The sequence below is a fragment of the Spinacia oleracea genome, chromosome 3, assembly GCF_020520425.1.
Source record: "Spinacia oleracea cultivar Varoflay chromosome 3, BTI_SOV_V1, whole genome shotgun sequence".
In the NCBI taxonomy this organism is placed as follows: domain Eukaryota; kingdom Viridiplantae; phylum Streptophyta; class Magnoliopsida; order Caryophyllales; family Amaranthaceae; genus Spinacia; species Spinacia oleracea.
This window is the reverse complement of record NC_079489.1, coordinates 74,933,724-74,951,568: the sequence shown is the minus strand read 5'-3', so window position 1 is coordinate 74,951,568 and position 17,845 is coordinate 74,933,724. Positions and strand designations below refer to the sequence as shown.

Here is a 17,845-nt window from a genome sequence, read left to right as displayed (position 1 = left end):
AACTCATTTTTTTCATTCCTCACCACAGTTGTCCCCCCTCTCTTAGGCACTACCTGAACGGGACTCACCCACTTAGAATCAGACACAGCATATACTATACCTGCATCAAGCAATTTCATAACTTCAGCTTTTACAACATCTTGCATGACAGGGTTCAAACGACGTTGGGGTTGGATGCATGGTTTATGATTCTCATCTAGATGTATCCTATGCATACAAAAGTCAGGGCTAATACCCTTTAAATCATCAATATTGTACCCAATGGCCTTTTTGTGCCTTTTCAACACAATAAGAAGTTGGGATAACTGGTCTGCATCAAGTGTAGTACTGACGATCACAGGGTTGTTCATTATCTAAAAACGCATACTTAAGGTTAGCAGGAAGAGGCTTAAGTTCGGGTTTCTTTACCTCTTTAACAGAACAAACCGGCCGAACTAACCTCTTCAATTTGATGCTCTCCGGCTCAGATTCTCCACCATTAAGAGCCAACTCCAGAGCATCTACTTCAGCACTCCAAGAACTGCTATCACCTGCAGAAGACTCACAACAAAGCACTGCCTCCAAAGGGTCTCTTTCGAGAGCTTGGGAGACGTTATCACGAGTAATAAGGTCAACTACATCTATGCGATAGCATTGTTCCTCCTCTAGCATGGGACTTTTTAAAGCACTGTTTAGGTTGAAAGTCACCTTATCATCCCCAACAGACAATGTCAATTTCCCACTTTTAACATCAATTACCGCCCCCACCGTGTGAAGGAAGGGTCTACCTAAGATTATGGGAATTTGAGAATCCTCCTGCATGTCTAATACTACAAAGTCTACAGGTATATAGAATTTACCTACTCTAACAGGGACGTCCTCTAAAACACCTAAGGGGTATTTGACAGAACGGTCGGCCATTTGTAGAGTGATATTGGTAACCTTAAGCTCACCCATATTCAGTTTAGTACAGACAGACAAAGGCATGACAGACACACTAGCACCTAGATCACATAAAGCTTTATCAATAAATACGGTGCCAATGTTACATGGGATGGAAAAACTCCCGGGGTCCTTAAGTTTAGGTGGAGACTTGTTTTGCAAATAAGCACTACATTCCTCAGTAAAAGCTACAGTCTCTACCTCACAAAAAGCACGTTTTCTGGTCAAAATATCTTTCATGAATTTAGCATAAGCAGGAACTTGTAAAATTAATTCAGTAAAAGGAACCGTTACCTGCAAATTTTTTACCACTTCCAAGAATCTGCCAAACTGCTTGTCTAGCTTATTCTTGAGTTGTCGGTTTGGGAAGGGAAGTGCAATAGGTGGTACTTGTATATCCGCCCCCTTCTTAACCGCAGTTGTAGCCTCATTCTCATTGACTACCTTTTCAGCTGGTTCCTTTTCACCCATAACTATCTTCGGGATTTCCTCACTGACCAGATCACTAGCAGACACCCCGGAATCAACCTCAAACGGCATAGAAGGACCATCATAATCCCTACCACTCCTCAATGTAATTGCATTAGCAGACTCCCTATTTTCGGGCTGTGAAGGAAGTTGGCCTGGTGGCCTCCCTGCAATAGTAGTAGCCATTTGTGCCAACTGTGTATCAATGATCTTGTTATGAGCAGTAAGAGCATCGATTTTTGCATCCTTTTCACTTAGAGATTTTTGCATTTGTAGCATCATGTTTCTCATCTCTACTAGCATAGGGTCAGGCTGTGTGGCTTGAGGTTGTGGTTGTGGGGGTGATGTGTGTTGTCTAGAGAACCCAGGTGGCCCACTAGACTGTTGGTTGTAGTTGTTTCGGGGTTGGTAGGATTGTTGGTGTGGGGGTTGATATGGTTGTGTGTGGATGTTGAACTTGGTGAGGGTTTTGGATATTGTTGCTCCTGTAGGAAAGCAGAGGGTTATTTTTGTAACCCTCATTGTAAGAGTTGGAGAATGGGTTGTTTTGTTTGTAGGATTGAAATGCATTACATTGTTCAATAGAGCTTCTACATTCCTGTGCATAATGACCAGACATTCCACAACTTTCACAAATAGTAGTAGGTTGGGCACTCATAGCAGCTACACTAACAGGTTGGACAGATTGAGCATTGGCCGCTTGCATATTATCGAACTTATAATGTAAAGCAGTCAATTGGGCAGTTAATTGTTCAATAGAATTTAAATCATGCTTACCACCCCTGTTAGATAGACCTCTAGGATTTCCATACTGGGCATTGTGAATGGATATCTTCTCAATCACCTCCATAGCTCTAGGCACCTCAAGTTGCATGAACCTCCCACTGGCAGCTGAATCCAACAAACATCTAGACTCATTGCCCAGACCATTATAAAACTGCTGAATCAAGAACCAATCTTCCAAACCATGGTGCGGACATTCTCTTTGCAAATCCTTGAATCTCTCCAAACCTCGAACAAACTCTCATCCGCTTGTTGTGAGATACCTAATATCTGACCCCTCAGACGAGTCGTTTTCTCAGGTGGAAAATATTTAACATAAAAAGCAAGAGCCAAGGATTCCCAATTATTAATTTTCAAAGCCTCCCGATTCAACCCATTAATCCACAGTTTAGCTTTCCCACTCAAAGAGAACGGGAAAAGTATCTCCATAGTCTGCTCCGGAGTCCATCCCTTTTGCTTGATGGTGGAGCAATATTGGATAAAGGACTGAATGTGAAGATTCGGATCTTCACCTGGTTCCCCACCGTACTGGCGTCTCTCGATCATGTTAATCAATGCAGGCTCAATCTTGAAGGTCTCAGCTGCAATAGAAGGCATGATCGCCTTTGGTAGCACGGACAGACTTGGCTTAGAATAGTCTGTAAGCCGTGGGGTAGGTGGCGGTATCAGATTTTCGTCACCCATCTCTATCTCTGAAACTGAATCCGTATCTGAAGGAAAAAGATCGCCAATATTATGATCAGAATCAGAGTAATTCCCACACTGTGCAATGAAAGTTCTTCGTCTACGAAAGGTTCTTTCGGGCTCAGGATCGAATCGAGTAAGATTACTAGTACCTACGGTCCTGGGCATAGACAAAGACTACAAAACAATGTGAGATCCGGTCTCAAGGAACGTGAGTTCCTTGAGTAGTAACAAACAATAATCTAGGATAAGCAATCAACAACAGAAAATAAAACCGTCTCCCCGGCAACGGCGCCAAATTTTGACAGGCTAAAGTCGTATTCCCTAATCAAAAATAACCTAAGGTCCACTAGCTAGGTAGCAAGGGAAGTCAGGATCGAATCCACAGGGAAACAGTGTTCTTTTCTACTATTAATCAACTAAATTAGACTATTGGGAAACAAGAGTTGGTTTGGTGGTTTTCTAAAACTACGGCGATAATTAAACAACTAGGAATCAATATATTAAGGAATCTAGGGCATAGGTTCACCAACAGATAACAATCCAGGACAATAAACAATCACGATAATCAACAAGGTAATTAATTAGACTAGCATGCTCTCTCGAATCGATACTAATCATAGACTTAGAATTAACGGGCTCTCGCTACGTATTAATCCTAATTCCACCTATTGACACAAGCCTAAACATCAAATTGCATCTCTCGGATCTTAACTTGATATTGCCAAACTACCACAATTAAACCTGCGCAAATCTAATTGTATAGTAATAATAACCAATCAATAGGAATTAATTTCAATGCCAACAATCACAATTTTTCAATGTCCCTTCATGTTATTCATGGATCCCCAAACCCTAGAAATTAGACTACTCAAGCATATTAACAATAAGCAAAGCAATTGGCATGATTGAAAACATAATTAAAGCTTAAACAAAGAATTGAAATAAGGAATAATACCTAATTGAAGATCAATGGCAAATGAAAGCTTCAATTTTTGATTGAAAATAAACTAAGTGTTTAGAACAAATTAGAGAGAAAAATTAAGCTTAGAGAAAATAAAACTAAGTGTTTTAATACTAGGGTATGATATATTGAAGTCCCCCACTAAATTAACAAAGGCTATATTTATAGTTTAGCCTAAAAATATAAGGAAAAACCGGAAAAAAATAAAGAAGGACGCGCGCGCACAGCGCCTTGGGTTGTCGTCGCCCGGTCGGGCGGCTCTCCGCCCGACGGGCGAGAAGCTCGAAGTCCGCCCGACGGGCGCAGGGCTGCCCGACGGGCGTAGGGCGACTTTCTGGAAACCTTCTCCGCGCGCCCGGTCGGGCGGCTCTCGCCCGTCGGGCGGAGTGCGATTTCTGCTGCTGCTGCTTCTGATGGGCGCCCGGTGGGCACCGGGCGAAACTCCGCCCGTCGGGCTCCCTCTGACGAACTGTTCCTCTGCTTGCTCGCCCGATGGGCGAGGGGCAATCCACCGGGCGGAGGGCTAAGTGATCCGCCCTTCGTCCACAACACCTAGTCTAACTTCCGGGGCTCGATCATGAACATCTAGGGCTCCCGTAAGTCGACAAAAGTCGTCCCGAACTCCCTCGGGATCCTGTAGTGGCCTAAATCATCAAGAAACGGGCCTAAAAAGACCAATTTCTCACTAAGTATTCCTGAAACTCACGGCACACTAAAATACACAGATTAGTACTAAAATGGCTCCTAGGAGCTCATTTGACGCATAAAAGTACTAAGGGACGGGGGTGAAAATATTATATAAAACGCACATATCATCATGTAATAAGAATCAAATGAGTCCTTAGGTTCTTTAGTTCAAAGTTGGGAGTGGAAATGTCATTTTAGCTTTAAACATGACCTATAACGACCTAATGATCCTTAAATGTGCATAAATAGATTCGAATGAGTTTTAGAAAGTTTAAAATATGTATATTAGTCATGTAATAAGAATCAAATGAGTCCTTAGGTTCTTTAGTTCAAAGTTGGGAGCGGAAATGTCATTTTAGCTCTAAATATGACCTATAACGACCCAATGAGCCTTAAATGTGCATACGTAGATTGGAATGAGTTTTAAAAAGTTAAAACTATGCATATTAATCATGTAATAAGAATCAAATGAGTCCTTAGGTTCTTTAGTTCAAAGTTGGGAGCGGAAATGTTATTTTAGCTCTAAATATGACCTATAACGACTCAATGAGCCTTAAAATGTGCATACGTAGATTGGAATGAGTTTTAGAAAGTTAAAAATATGCATATTAATCATGTAATAAGAGTCAAATGAGTTGCTAATATGAAAATTAAAAGGCAGAATTTCCTAGAACCTTCAAGGCTACTGCACATGTCCCTTTGTACTCAATCACTCCATGAGATCGGTTCGAGCTTAAATGTGAGCAAAGAAAACAAGAAAAATCACTAGATTCATCATGTCAAAGAGGAAAATTGGCTGATTGGACTCCAATCCTAACTTATCTTTCATCATTTTTTTAGACTTGATGAGTTCAAATCTATAAATGTCAGTGAAGACCTTAACCTATGAGAATATGATTACATGGAGCTATGATTTGCTTCCAAAGTAGTGGCATACCACCGACATTTTCCCAATTTAAAACAAATCAGCTGAGATATACATCAGATTTCAGGCTGAACAATATCTGTGGGCTTGGTATAAAATAGATCTGACAGAAATTTAGGGTATAAAAGGTGTTGACTGGACATCATTAACCTTAAATCCATGGTAACAAGCATCAAGGACATGATCCAGCCTGCCGGTCAACAACTCAATAAGGCCTTCAGTTTGCTACACTGTCGTCATTCCATTTGTTTACAGACATAACATTATAAAAGAACATTAATTCAGAAAGCCATGAGATGACAGCCAGGAATACAAGACACGTGATGGAAATTGGAAAGCAGTATATGTACATACAAGCAAAAAAATGCATCAACCTATTTTCTGAAATTAAACAATTAGTAGAATACCTCTGTAATTCCACATTGAGCATGGCTGTGATCCTGAAATAAACCATACTAATCATGACTTCATATAACTCAGCTTTAGATGCTGCAGGACTTGGATATATAGCTGCAAAATAAAACCATCTGTCTTAAAGATCCTACACTTTGGTTGCTTTGTGCTTTTGATTCAAATAGCTCCCAAGCCAAATGCAAAACTCATATATAAAAAGGTGGGAACTGGAAATCAGGACTTGTGTCTGAAAATGTTAAAAAAAATTCAACAAGCAAGCATCTTAGGAAAAATAGAACGAGGGCAGCTGTTGTTGAAACTAACCTTAACGGAGTTCACACAACAAACTGTGATATAATTACTCTATGTTAATCATAACAATGCAAAACTAGAGCTGAGTACAGAAAACATGAGACAACGACATCTGGGCAACTGCAAGGTACATAGCAAGACAAAAGGAAAAAAAACAAGCTGAACACAAGACCATCAGGTAGAAAAAAGATTGAACAACTGATGAGATGTGACTAACAACAATAGAAAAATGACGAATAAGGAAGTTAAAAGTAGTTGGTTGGGAATGTCGAGTCAATTGAAGTTTGAGCACCTGAATTTGCAACTGTAGGATCAAGTCTAAGGGCAGCAGGGACTTCCATGGCTGCTCTGAAGTTCTGAACACTGAGTGCAGTGTTAAATATGGCAATCTGACAATTACCGGAAAATGGTTAAGAAATGAAAAACTGAGGAATAAGAGACAGTGTTAAACATAGCAATCTGACAATTACCGGAAAAATGGTTAAGCAATGGGAAACTGAGGTACGAGAAACTCAGGAAGTAATAAAAATAAGACAGCAGACCAAAGAAAATATGCCAATACCGGCCTCCGTTATGTTTCATATGTGATGAGAAGTGTGGTTGGAGCAATACCGTTGACAACTGCAGCCAGCTTCCAAGCAAGATTTTGAGCATCCTGAATCCCAGTAATTATGCCTACACATAGCATGAAAAAGTAGTACATTACTACAAGGCACAGTTGCGATACATAAATGTGCCTCACATCTCAACTCAAGAAACTAGTAAATTAGTAGATTTGCTCATACCAAATCCACCGGCTGGAGGAAAACGATGAGCGGCATCACCAGCTAGAAAAACTTGGTTTTCAAAGGACAAAAACTTCTCAGCAACTTCAGCATGCATTACCCAAGGCTTAATATCGAGTATAGATATATCTTCAAGCTCATGACCAACCAATTTAAAAATCAAATCCTCACACATCTGGTGGGGGAAAACATCCAAAACATCCAAACCATAAATATCAAACCCTAATTTGTAAATTCATCCAATATTAGAACATTAGCCTAAATTCTCTGCATAATCAACTCATTATGCTCAACTAATTGAAGAGAAACTGAATTTTAAGACCAAGCAAAACAAGAATCAATTATAAACTAACCTTGATATATTGCGTCACTGTGTTAAACAGAGTCAACCGAGATAGGCAAGACGACGGTCGGCGGCGACTGTTATGGAAGAGGAGGCGAGGAAGGTGGTGGTGGTGGTGGAGCCGCGCGGTGAAGAGGAGGTGAGGAGCGGTGAGGAGCGCGCGGTGAGGAGCGGTGGAAGGTTCTTGCTTCGAATACAGATTTGGGGATTGTGTGTTATCTCTTTGGCGGTGTGTTTCAGTTGATTTAAAATTTTGTGAATATCTATTGAAGCGAACAACGGGAAGCCCGCCCCTTTAGAATACTACCTATTGAGGCGGGCAACTTAAAGCCCCCTTCAACAGGTTCTGTAGAAGCGAACATAACAAAAGCCCGCCCCAACCACATGCTTAAACTTTTGACCCGCGTTGACTAAGGGGTTATTGAGGCTCACTTATATATGCCCCCCTCAACAAGGGGGCTACAACAGGGGTTTTTTCCACTAGTGTAGGTATCCAATAAGTTCGGGCCTCATCCAGAAAGACAAGGCACCTTAGGTGAGCAAAAGGCCAAAAACAAACCCTTTTCAATGAAATCTTATGTGAGTGAAGCTGAAGTTATTCAATTTTAAAGCTAACACCTTAATTTTCTTATTGTCTGAGACTAAGAAATCAAGTTCAGTAACGCATACATTTTTTCTCAATTTCAAACTTGGATTTATGATGCGAAAATCTTGAGTTTGGAGGCAAATCTTTGTCCCAGGATTCATGTTTTTTCACTGGTACATGACTTCTAGAGCATACCTTAATTAGTTTCATTTCTTCTTCTTGTTCCCACGAACACCAAAATAGACATTTGTCCATAAAATCTATATCACCATGTCAATATAACCTAGCTCAAAAGAAAAGTGGAGAGCCTTTCTGTAACGCTCCGACTTTTCGGTACCTTAATTATCGGTAATAATCGTACTTAACTGATCATTAGTAACGGAATTAGGCATAAAATAATCTTGGTACCTGTGGGTTATGGGCCCACAAATAAAATAATCCTTAATAACATTCCACAAATAATACAATATTCCCAAAATAAATATAATTCTTTATTCTCATAATAAAAAACCCAATAATAGGATTTCCATAATAAATAATTTCTCGTCTCAAAATCTCCATAATAAAGTACCGACTCCAGTAATAACTTTGACTTGAGCAACTCGAGCTCCTTAATCAAACCTGTACATCGTCATATGAATAGAAAACAGGAAAAAAAAACACAGAAAAATTCCAAAAATGAGTGGAAAACTCAGTAATACTACTCCAGCCCGTCAAAACGGTTTTATTTTGAAAATCATTTTGCACATATCAATCATTAGCATTTATTGTTCGGAAATAACTAACTTAATCTCGTTGTCTTGAAAACTGTGTTGGCAAGGAATCATTTCCTTTACAGCTCATTGGCAAGTACAGACTTTGGCGGGACTTTTCTTACATCATTTAGGGGGGAACAGTTTCCCTTTAACTTTAACTTTGACTTTGACTTTAACTTGCCTCCACCTGTAACTTGCCCATTTACTAGTTTAGTTCACTTATCCATGCTGACAAAAACAATATCGTCTTTCTTTAAAATAACTTTATAAATATCATAATTATTCCCGAACAACGTTTTTAACATCATGAAATAATAAAATATTATCATAATCGTACTTATAAAATTTAAATCATACATCATGTCATTAGCACATAAATCACATAATAATCATATAGTCTCACATAATACACATACGGGCATAAACATAAATGATGGACATAAAGATTACACCTTAAAACATTATACGAGCATATACATAAGCGCTGGACATAAAAATTACCTCGATTGTTTTTCCTTAACTGCTTACTTAGGCTCCGGTAACGATATTTCATAAGTTCCATCACTTTTAACCATTCTCAATTCCCCGTAATAGAATCATAACAATAGAATTATCACTCGTTAGCAACTTAATAAAACACATGTATCCAAAATATAACACATGTATCCAAAATACCACATACTCTTAAGAGTAGTCAACCCTTTTTATAAATGGTGCTCCTTATGGAGTAAATGAGTAATGGTAGAAATCTTAGTTTAACTTTTGTAAAATAAAATTTAAAACTTTGGTATCAAATGAATAAGAAACGTGTAACAGTAGGAATTAAGAAACTTTTGGGCTTTTAGAAAACAATAAAATGGGCTTTTAACATATATTTAGACCTCATATTATACTCCGTAATTTGGATTTTTGGAAACTTGGAACCAAGAAGCAGGGAAGATTGGAAGAAGCTTACATAATAAGAGACAATTGAAGGCATAATAGCAGCAACAACACGGTGCAACATCAACCAGAGATGTTGCCGGCAAGGTGGACTCGGCAACAGGAAGCAGGTGGCACCGAGTTGGAGGTGGTGGCTGGATTTGACGGCAGAAGGTGGTGGCTCGGCGGCGGCCAATGGGTGGCTCCGCGGTGGTAGAATGGAGGAGAGAGAAAATGGGTATCCATTAATGGTGAAAAATCAAGGAAATAAATAGAGAGGGCAAACAAATTAAGCTTGTAATTAAATACAATCAGAATATTAATTGGTTTTTAGCTTGAAGAACATTGGAGTTTCAATGGCTATTTATAGGAATTTCTTAACATGTGAGTCATAGAAGAAGATGAAGAATTTAGACAATTGTAAATCAAGTTATCTGGGTTTTGACACGCATAAGAAAATGAGAGTGAATTGCCATGAACTTGGACAGATTTCATGAAGAAAGAGAAGTCAAAACTTTTATTGGCTTCAAGTGTATAATTACACGTATAAAGAAGGAGAAAGAGAATTGAATTTTGGTCCTTTGATTGACCAAGGGCATAAAACGTAACTTCGGAGATTAAAATGAATAATCAGATTTTGGAGAATAAAAGTTGGCTTAAAAGAAAAAACTCATGTATGAAAATAAATTGATGGGCTCAAATAATTCTTATTATGTCACAATAAAAAGTTAGACATAATAAAAGTAGATCGAAAAAAAAAATTAGGACGTAATTACGTTAATAATCGTAATTACCGAATAATAAAACAGGCTTAAAAATACGGGGTGTTACACTTTCTTCCTCGACTATAAGGTTGAGAGAAAGTTAGAAGATGGAAGAAAGGTGTTTGGAGGCAGTAGAAACAGAAGACAAAAAAGGAGTTAACGTTAAATAGGTGGCATGTAAGCAATAGGAGCTGAGGTAGATGAAACATATGCGTTAGAATAAAATTAGTATGAGCTTTGTTTTTAATCTGTTTGCACATGTTGAAGATATTGCCGATGTTGGCAAAGGAATACCTTCCAATTGAATGGGAAATATTACTTAGTCACATAAAGAATAAGGTGCAAAAGCAGTAGCTATTTTCTTGAAGAGTTGTGGCGTTTTGAGGTGTTTTAAGGAGTATTTTTTGTTTAAGTGTTGCATCGGAGCTTCAGATTAAGTATTACATCGGAGCTTCGGATGGAAAATTTCCTCCCACAATTTCAAAATTTGTTTGGGACTCTTACATATGCGGACGCATTGGATGTGGATGATGATTTTGATAGAAAACTCATGACAAAATGATATGAAGTTAATAAAACAATAGGAAACCCGTAATAAACAGTTAGAAAAGGGGTACTTATAAGCAAACAATAAGCAACGACTAATTTTCAAACACAAAACTAGTCGTTGAGCATCAAAATGGATAATTTTAAGTTATGGGTATTTGGTGAATTAAGTTTCAGAACAGAGTATTTGGTGAAATAAGTATTAATATAAGGGTATTTGGTGAATTTTAAAATTAGGCTAACGGAGGACTAACAACGCGTCATTAGTAAGGGTATTTTGGATATTAAGTCATTTATGAGGGGTATTTGGTGAACTTCTTAAAATCGAGAGCCATTTGGTAAATTACACCAAAACTCATGGATATTTCATAAAAAATCTGTAAAATAAATCCTTGGATTATGTTCTAATAAAACCATGTTTCCCAAGCAAAGAAATTTTCCTATTAACTAAAACTACTCCTAATATTTTTCTACAAGTAAACGTTCTTATAAACTGTTTTGACTTGGCAAAACCTTAAGCTTCTCAACCACTGTGAACGTGGGAAAGCGGCTGCTACAACATGAGGGTTTCTAAACCTCAAGTGACTTGTGTCCATGTGGACACAAGTGATCCAAATACAATCATCTTGAGTACCAACACATAATATGTCAGTACTAAAATGCAAAATTGCTTAGAAATACCACCAATATAAGTCATATGTGTTATTATTGGTATTCACATAATTTGTATTGGTACTAACATATTCTGTATTGGTACTCCAAATTCTGTATTGGTACTCACTTGTGTCCAATATGGACACAAGTCACTTGTGACAAAGACTTCCTCGCTACAACATGGCAGTTAGTGGAAGTTGAGAAATTTAGGAAACTAACCTAGTTAGGACTCTTCTATAAAAGGCAAGAGTTTTTTGTTTGATAAAATACAACTGACAATCGTATAAATATTCATTTAAGGCTCTGTTTGGCAACACTAGCTGAAATTGAGCTGAGACTGATAAGGCAGCTAAAACTGATAAGGCAGCTGAAACTGATAAGGCAGCTGAAACTGATAAGGTAGTACCTGAAACTGATAAGATAGCTGTTTATATTGTCTGTTTGGTAGAACTAGTTTTGTAAGTACCTGAAATTTTTAGTAGTTTAATTGACATTCTATATATTTGGACATCTATAATTATTATTTTTGTAAGAATAATAAAATAAATATACGGATTATGCTTTTTATAATGTTAGTTCATATTATACGAAGAATAACTTCTTTAATATGATGTATTTACTCCGTAAAAGTTAGTAGTAGTTTTTATTCTTTGTTTCTTTATTAAAGGCGATATTTTTTGTTATCTATGCAATATACTTGTATTTTTTTTAGCGTAGAGACCCGTAAATTATTAATAAATACTCTTAAATATAAATACGTCATGTCTTTAATCTAAAAATATTTATAATACAAAAATCAATATCGTGATAACTTTTAAAAGAATAAAAATTACTCTGTGCTCCATATTAAACTAGAAATGTTATCACAGATCAATTGCATTTCTTTGGATGCTACTCTTGAATTTTCGGTGTTTTTAAAATCATTGACATCGGGAAGTTCTTCATATGGCATGTAATCTGGATTTTGATCGAGCATGCTAAACATTAGGTCATTTGGTGAGTTCCTCTGAATGTAGTTGTGTAAGACAAAAGTAGCCATTATGACATCGATTTGTGTCTTCGTACTAAATTGCGGCATTTGCCTCCATCTTTTCTTCAAAACTCTTAATGATCTCTCAATACAACTTCGAAGGGATGAATGAGCACGGTTAAAGGCTTCTCTGGAATTAGTTGGTGGCACATTTTTATATTGATCCTTATGATACATGATCTTTGGGTATGGTACCAAGTACCCTTTCCTATCAGGATATACTTTATCGACCAAGTAATACTTTCCTGTTATAGAGTAAAAACTTCGTGATTAAAAATAAAAAATAATAGATTAATTATAAATTCTCAATTAATCATTAAATAAACACAATATACCTTCTGGTGGTTTTGGGAAGTTCATTTCCCTTGTGTTAAGTGCATGAAGAAAAACACGGGTGTCATGAGCAGAACCTTCCCACTCAGTAGAAACAAAAGTGAAACACATATCAAAATCACATGTAGCCGGCCATGACATTGAACGTCGGGACTCCTTTCCTCCCTCTATAACGTAGTTGTTCTATTTCGGGAATACATGCATCTATGTGTGTGCCATCAATGCATCCAATATCATCCTGTCATTATTATATTGAATTCAAATTAAAGATAAATGTTAGAGAAAAATATGAGAAGTACAATAAAAATGCATTACCAAAATAATAGTATAATTAATTTGAGGATGTATACCTTAAAATAAGGCATGTATCTTGCATTATGTAGAATTTGAGGAGGTATGCCTTCAAAACTAGCATCCATTGGCTTTATAATATCACGTGCAAGACCCATGTAAGCCTTAGATCTACCACAAATTGCTTCTAATAATTCATAAAATTCTCTACTAATTGTCTCACCAGAACGTTGAAATCGTTCTGCTACATCTCTATTAGAAATACCGAATGAAAGAGTGTAGGCAAAGATTCCAACCTTTTCAATAGTAGACATTTTCTTACTCGGTTTCAATCCATATTTAACTTGTAGTTCTTCACATAATTGTATGAACACAGTTGACTCCATTCGAAAAGCATTAATGCACCGTATATAGTGTCCATTCAAAACCTCTTTCATCCACAATACTCCTATTTGAATTGAAGCCATGCATGACTCTTTATAAATATATTTATAAAAATACGTTGCAATGACACTTGAACTACATGTTGTCAGAATCCAAAATACTTTGCTTCTTTTCTTCTTTCTCCTTTCAACATCCATAATGTGTACCTATTTAGCATTAAGTAAAAACAAAATATTTATAAGATCGATATGTTGTTAATAATAAACCAACCAAACAAACAAAAATGAAACGTGTTCATACACACTTGTTCAATTTCAATAAAATAAGAAGTATATAAAATCACAAAAAAAACTAACACCATAACCAATTAGAGTATTTTCTACGTACGTTAAACAAAGAAGCCTAAATAAAAGTAACCTAACAATAGTACATTGAGCTACCACTTAAGGCACTATTATTCACTTCGTATGCTTAGTATGCATGTACTTAAACCATGCCATCCTAGACACATCGTCATCTGTGTTTAAGAATATTTATCTTTTTGGCGCGTCTTCTATTAAATGCATCAAATAACATCACATCTCACTTTTCCTAACAAGGCCACATCCACTACTACTCATGCAACTAACCAAATTCATTGTTGCAGCAATACTTGTGTGTTTGGAAGAACCGTGTGCTTACACTAGTAGAAGGTTTAGTGTCCGACTCCATCAATTCTAATGTTCGATTACAATTGTTTACCATGGTTCCAATTTGACTAGATAGCATAGCTGATCCATGTGATTGTCTTCCCTTACGCTTCATTTGGATTGGCTTTGTACTCTTTGTACCACACTTTTGAGGTTGTTTTCCATTTCTGGTATCTTTACTCTCCTCTAGGTTGAATGGACCTTGATTTGGAACTTGAGTATTACCACCATCAAGGCCTATACCGGGTACAGTACCCCAATCACCTCTAAGAGAAAAATTAGGTACTTGAGAAGTAACATCACTTAGTAAAGTGGTATAAAAACCTTGCTCTTGACTTTCCAAATTATCCAATCTAGGATAGTAGTCAGGGTAACACACATCATTTCCATTCTCGTAATTTTCATTAACCTTCATCCTCCAAATTGACTACATTCACTCTTGATGGGTCAATGCTTATTGACACAACATCTGCACCTGTAGCATATCCATCTTGAAACAAGTTATTCCACAATTCTTCTATCTCAGAAAGTAATCATTTATTCCGAAACTTTTTTGCTTCAGGTTTTTCCTACACAAGTAATTAAATTAATATTAAATTTTCTAACTTGTATAAAACACGTTAATAAATTAGGAGTAATATATTTTAACGATTATTGTACTAACCTTAATATTCCTTTCCCACCATTCTTTTGGAGCTTGAATTTTTCCCGTCACGGGATCCCATCCAAGACCAGTTTCCCCTGATTTCAAGAACTTCCAAAGCCGCCATTCTCTCCTCATATGGTCAAAATTATTCTTCAAAGTTTTTATTGAGCATTTTGCATCAATTTTTTTCTCGAACTCCTTATGAACTAATTCCCACTTAACCCCTTGGCCACGCTCATTTTCATTAATGGAGTTTTTCATAATTTCACAGAACATGACCATTTCTCATCTAACCATGTGTAGTTTTCCTCTTTTTTATTCATAGGTGATGTCATCTACCACAACAATATACTAACATCAGAATTAAACAATAAGATGATTGCTAGCCAATATGAAAAAGGTAACACAAAATTGTACTAGTTATTGGCAATTCCATATGACAACTACATATGAGACAAAAATATACTATTGATTTTGGCTACAGTTATGTACGTAGGCAGCGAGAGGATCACAAAGTTGTTATTTTTTATACAATAAGAACTTTAAACTTACTTCCCTTTATCCAAAATACAATATATAGAGTAATATACTATTTATAATTATTGTGAGGGATATGAATTTAGATCTCATAATACTTCGTATTACCTAGTCAAGTCACCCCAAATCTCATAAAAGTCCCAAAAAAGCTACCCATATACCATAAGAACTCACCCTGCGTCTACCCAACACCTTTATTCACTGAATTCTTACCAATCATAAAGAAAATTAACGCTAAACAAACAAAATTAACACAGAACCAAGCATAATTACCATCATCAGCAAAAAAGAAGGGATACACATGGTCGTTGCTTTCAAACATCATTATTCACCAAAACCGTTCCACCAAATTAATCACATTGCTTTTAGCAGACCAATGACAAACACAATTATCACAAAAACAACAAAATTAATGCTAAACAAACACGATTAACATGATTCTGTTTTTTTTAGTTTTGTATTGCGTCAATATATGTCCCAGTTTGTAAACAAATAATTGCAACAATTTCCCAGGTTGTAATCAATATTTTTTTGTTCTTTTAGTTGGGTCAATGTCCCAATTCGTAATCAAATAATTGCAACAATTATAATTTACGATTGAACCCAAAAAACTCCAAAACAACATCCACATTTATAATAAAAAAAAATTATGAATCAAAGTAGTAAATTTGACAACAACTCATCATATAATTTACAATCAAAAATCAAATTCAAAGAAAAACAATAAGAATAAAGAAAAATATAAAGAAGTAGAAGGAATCATCACATACCCGAGGGTGGTGGATTTGATCGATGTGGAGTGTTGTGAATGGAAGATGGACGCGGTGCAAAGTCTGTTCTCAGATGAAGATAGTGCAAAAATACTCAGCCTGCCTTTATCCACTCACCTCCCCTGTGATAATCAGTTCTGGTGGCCATCTAAGGATGGTGAGTATACGGTTAGATCAGGGTATTGGTTGGGTTGCCTAGGTCGAAGGGAGATTGTAGGGGAGAGCATGAGTGATGACTGCCGGAGTGCGTGGAAGCTTGCTTGGAGCCTTGATGGCCCCCCCAAACTTAACCACTTTGTGTGGCAAGCATGTAAGGGGAGCATGGCAGTTAAAGAAGTGCTATTCAATAGGCACATTGCGGTGGATGCAGCCTGTGGTCAATGCCAAAACTCACCAGAATCTATAGTGCACGCCTTGTTTAAGTGCCCTTTGAACCATGATGTGTGGGATGCTAGTGAGTTTGCTAACCTGGTTGCAGATATTCCTGATGTTCCTTTTGTGGCTGTTCTGGTCTGGTTGGAGGGCAAGATGGATAGGATAGGGCTGCGCAAACTGCTGGCTATAGCATGGTCGAACTGGTACTGTCGGAACAAGCGAGCCCATAATGAAGACAACATAAATGGTATTACCGTTGCTGTAGGTTTCGTGAAGCTGGTTGAAGATTATGGTGGATATGCGATGAAGGTTTTTCAGCCACGAACAACACAAGTGCAGCTCTCGGCGTCATCGTGGCTGTGCCCTCATGTGAGTGTTGTTAAAATTAACGTGGACGCCCATATTGCTCCACCGTATGTTGGGCTAGGAGTAGCTATAAGGGATGATCGTGGACAACTCATTTTGACAGCTACTAAGAGAGTACATGCTGTGTGGGAGGCAGATGTTGCTGAAGCTGCAGCTGCTCGTTACGGCCTTTTGGTGGCACGAAGGTATGGTTTTGATCGTATATGGATGGAAGGTGATGCAAGTAATGTCACACGAACAGTTGAGAAGGGGCTTAGGGGTTTCTCTCCATCTTTCCTGATATATGATGATATAGGAAAACTAGCAAAGCAATTTCACTTTTTTGCAATTTCTCATATTAGAAGGGTAGGGAATACGGTGGCACATCTAGTGGCAAGATGGGACACTCGTAATAGTTCTGAATTAATATGTATGAACTCCTTCCCCCAAAGTATCACTACTTTGGTGGAGCTTGATTTGCAATAATAATCCTACCTAACGTTTTCCCTCAAAAAAAAAAAAAAAAATCATCACATACCCAATACGACTGTCGAGTCCTAGAGAGAGGTCTGCCGAGATTTTTTTACCCAAAGAAATATAAAGTATAACGTTTTATTAAGGGTTTTTATTTTTTAAGGGTTTATCTATTATTTAGGATTCTATTATCATTTTTTTTAAAAGAAAACAATAATTTCAGGAGCTGAAACTCAAATTTTAATTAGATTAACGTTTCAATATCAGTCACTTTTTCCACCTTATATTTTATTTCGGCTACTTGTCAAACACTCCTATTTGTTTAAGGTGACTTATCATATTAGCACCTAATGATTTAAGGTGACTGAAATAACTTACCAAACAGACCCTTAAGATCTTAAAAATTTTAAAAGTGTCAGTTTTCTAAGAAAGTGTTCCTAAGTTCCTAAGTTCCTAATACTACTAAGCTCTATTAAATAC

General features: G+C 37.1%; 1 protein-coding gene, 1 non-coding gene and 1 pseudogene across 3 annotated transcripts; 1 reads left to right on the top strand and 2 right to left on the bottom strand.

Annotated features, from left to right (window-relative positions):
• Window positions 1-2,351: 2,351 nt before the first annotated feature.
• Window positions 2,352-2,457, top strand: LOC130471018 (small nucleolar RNA R71). The gene has a single exon (XR_008931716.1). It is a non-coding gene; the product is annotated as a small nucleolar RNA R71 (small nucleolar RNA).
• Window positions 2,458-6,332: 3,875 nt separating this feature from the next.
• LOC130469119 (uncharacterized) lies at window positions 6,333-10,074 on the bottom strand. Of its 2 annotated transcripts, XR_008929492.1 has the most exons (4): window positions 9,108-10,074; window positions 6,923-8,472; window positions 6,750-6,812; window positions 6,333-6,526 (listed from the first exon to the last, which is right to left on the bottom strand). XR_008929492.1 is itself a non-coding variant. In XM_056838089.1 (3 exons), the coding sequence occupies exons 1-3, from the start codon at window positions 7,095-7,097 to the stop codon at window positions 6,513-6,515; spliced, it is 252 nt and encodes an 83-aa protein (XP_056694067.1). In that variant the 5' UTR covers window positions 7,098-10,074; the 3' UTR covers window positions 6,333-6,512. The 2 variants fall into 2 exon arrangements, 1 of the variants encoding a protein (XP_056694067.1); XM_056838089.1 differs by having other exon boundaries at window positions 6,923-10,074.
• A 2,186-nt stretch (window positions 10,075-12,260) lies between these two features.
• On the bottom strand, window positions 12,261-15,146 carry LOC110776530 (uncharacterized; annotated as a pseudogene).
• Between the last annotated feature and the right edge of the window lie 2,699 nt (window positions 15,147-17,845).

Excerpts from the sequence above, each read along its gene's own strand:
- LOC130469119 (XM_056838089.1), bottom strand. The coding sequence starts at position 7,097 with ATGTGTGAGGATTTGATTTTTAAATTGGTTGGTCATGAGCTTGAAGAT. Across the intron at positions 6,813-6,922 it reads TCCTCCAGCCGGTGGATTTG|GCATAATTACTGGGATTCAG; the intron begins GTATGAGCAAAT and ends TGCTATGTGTAG.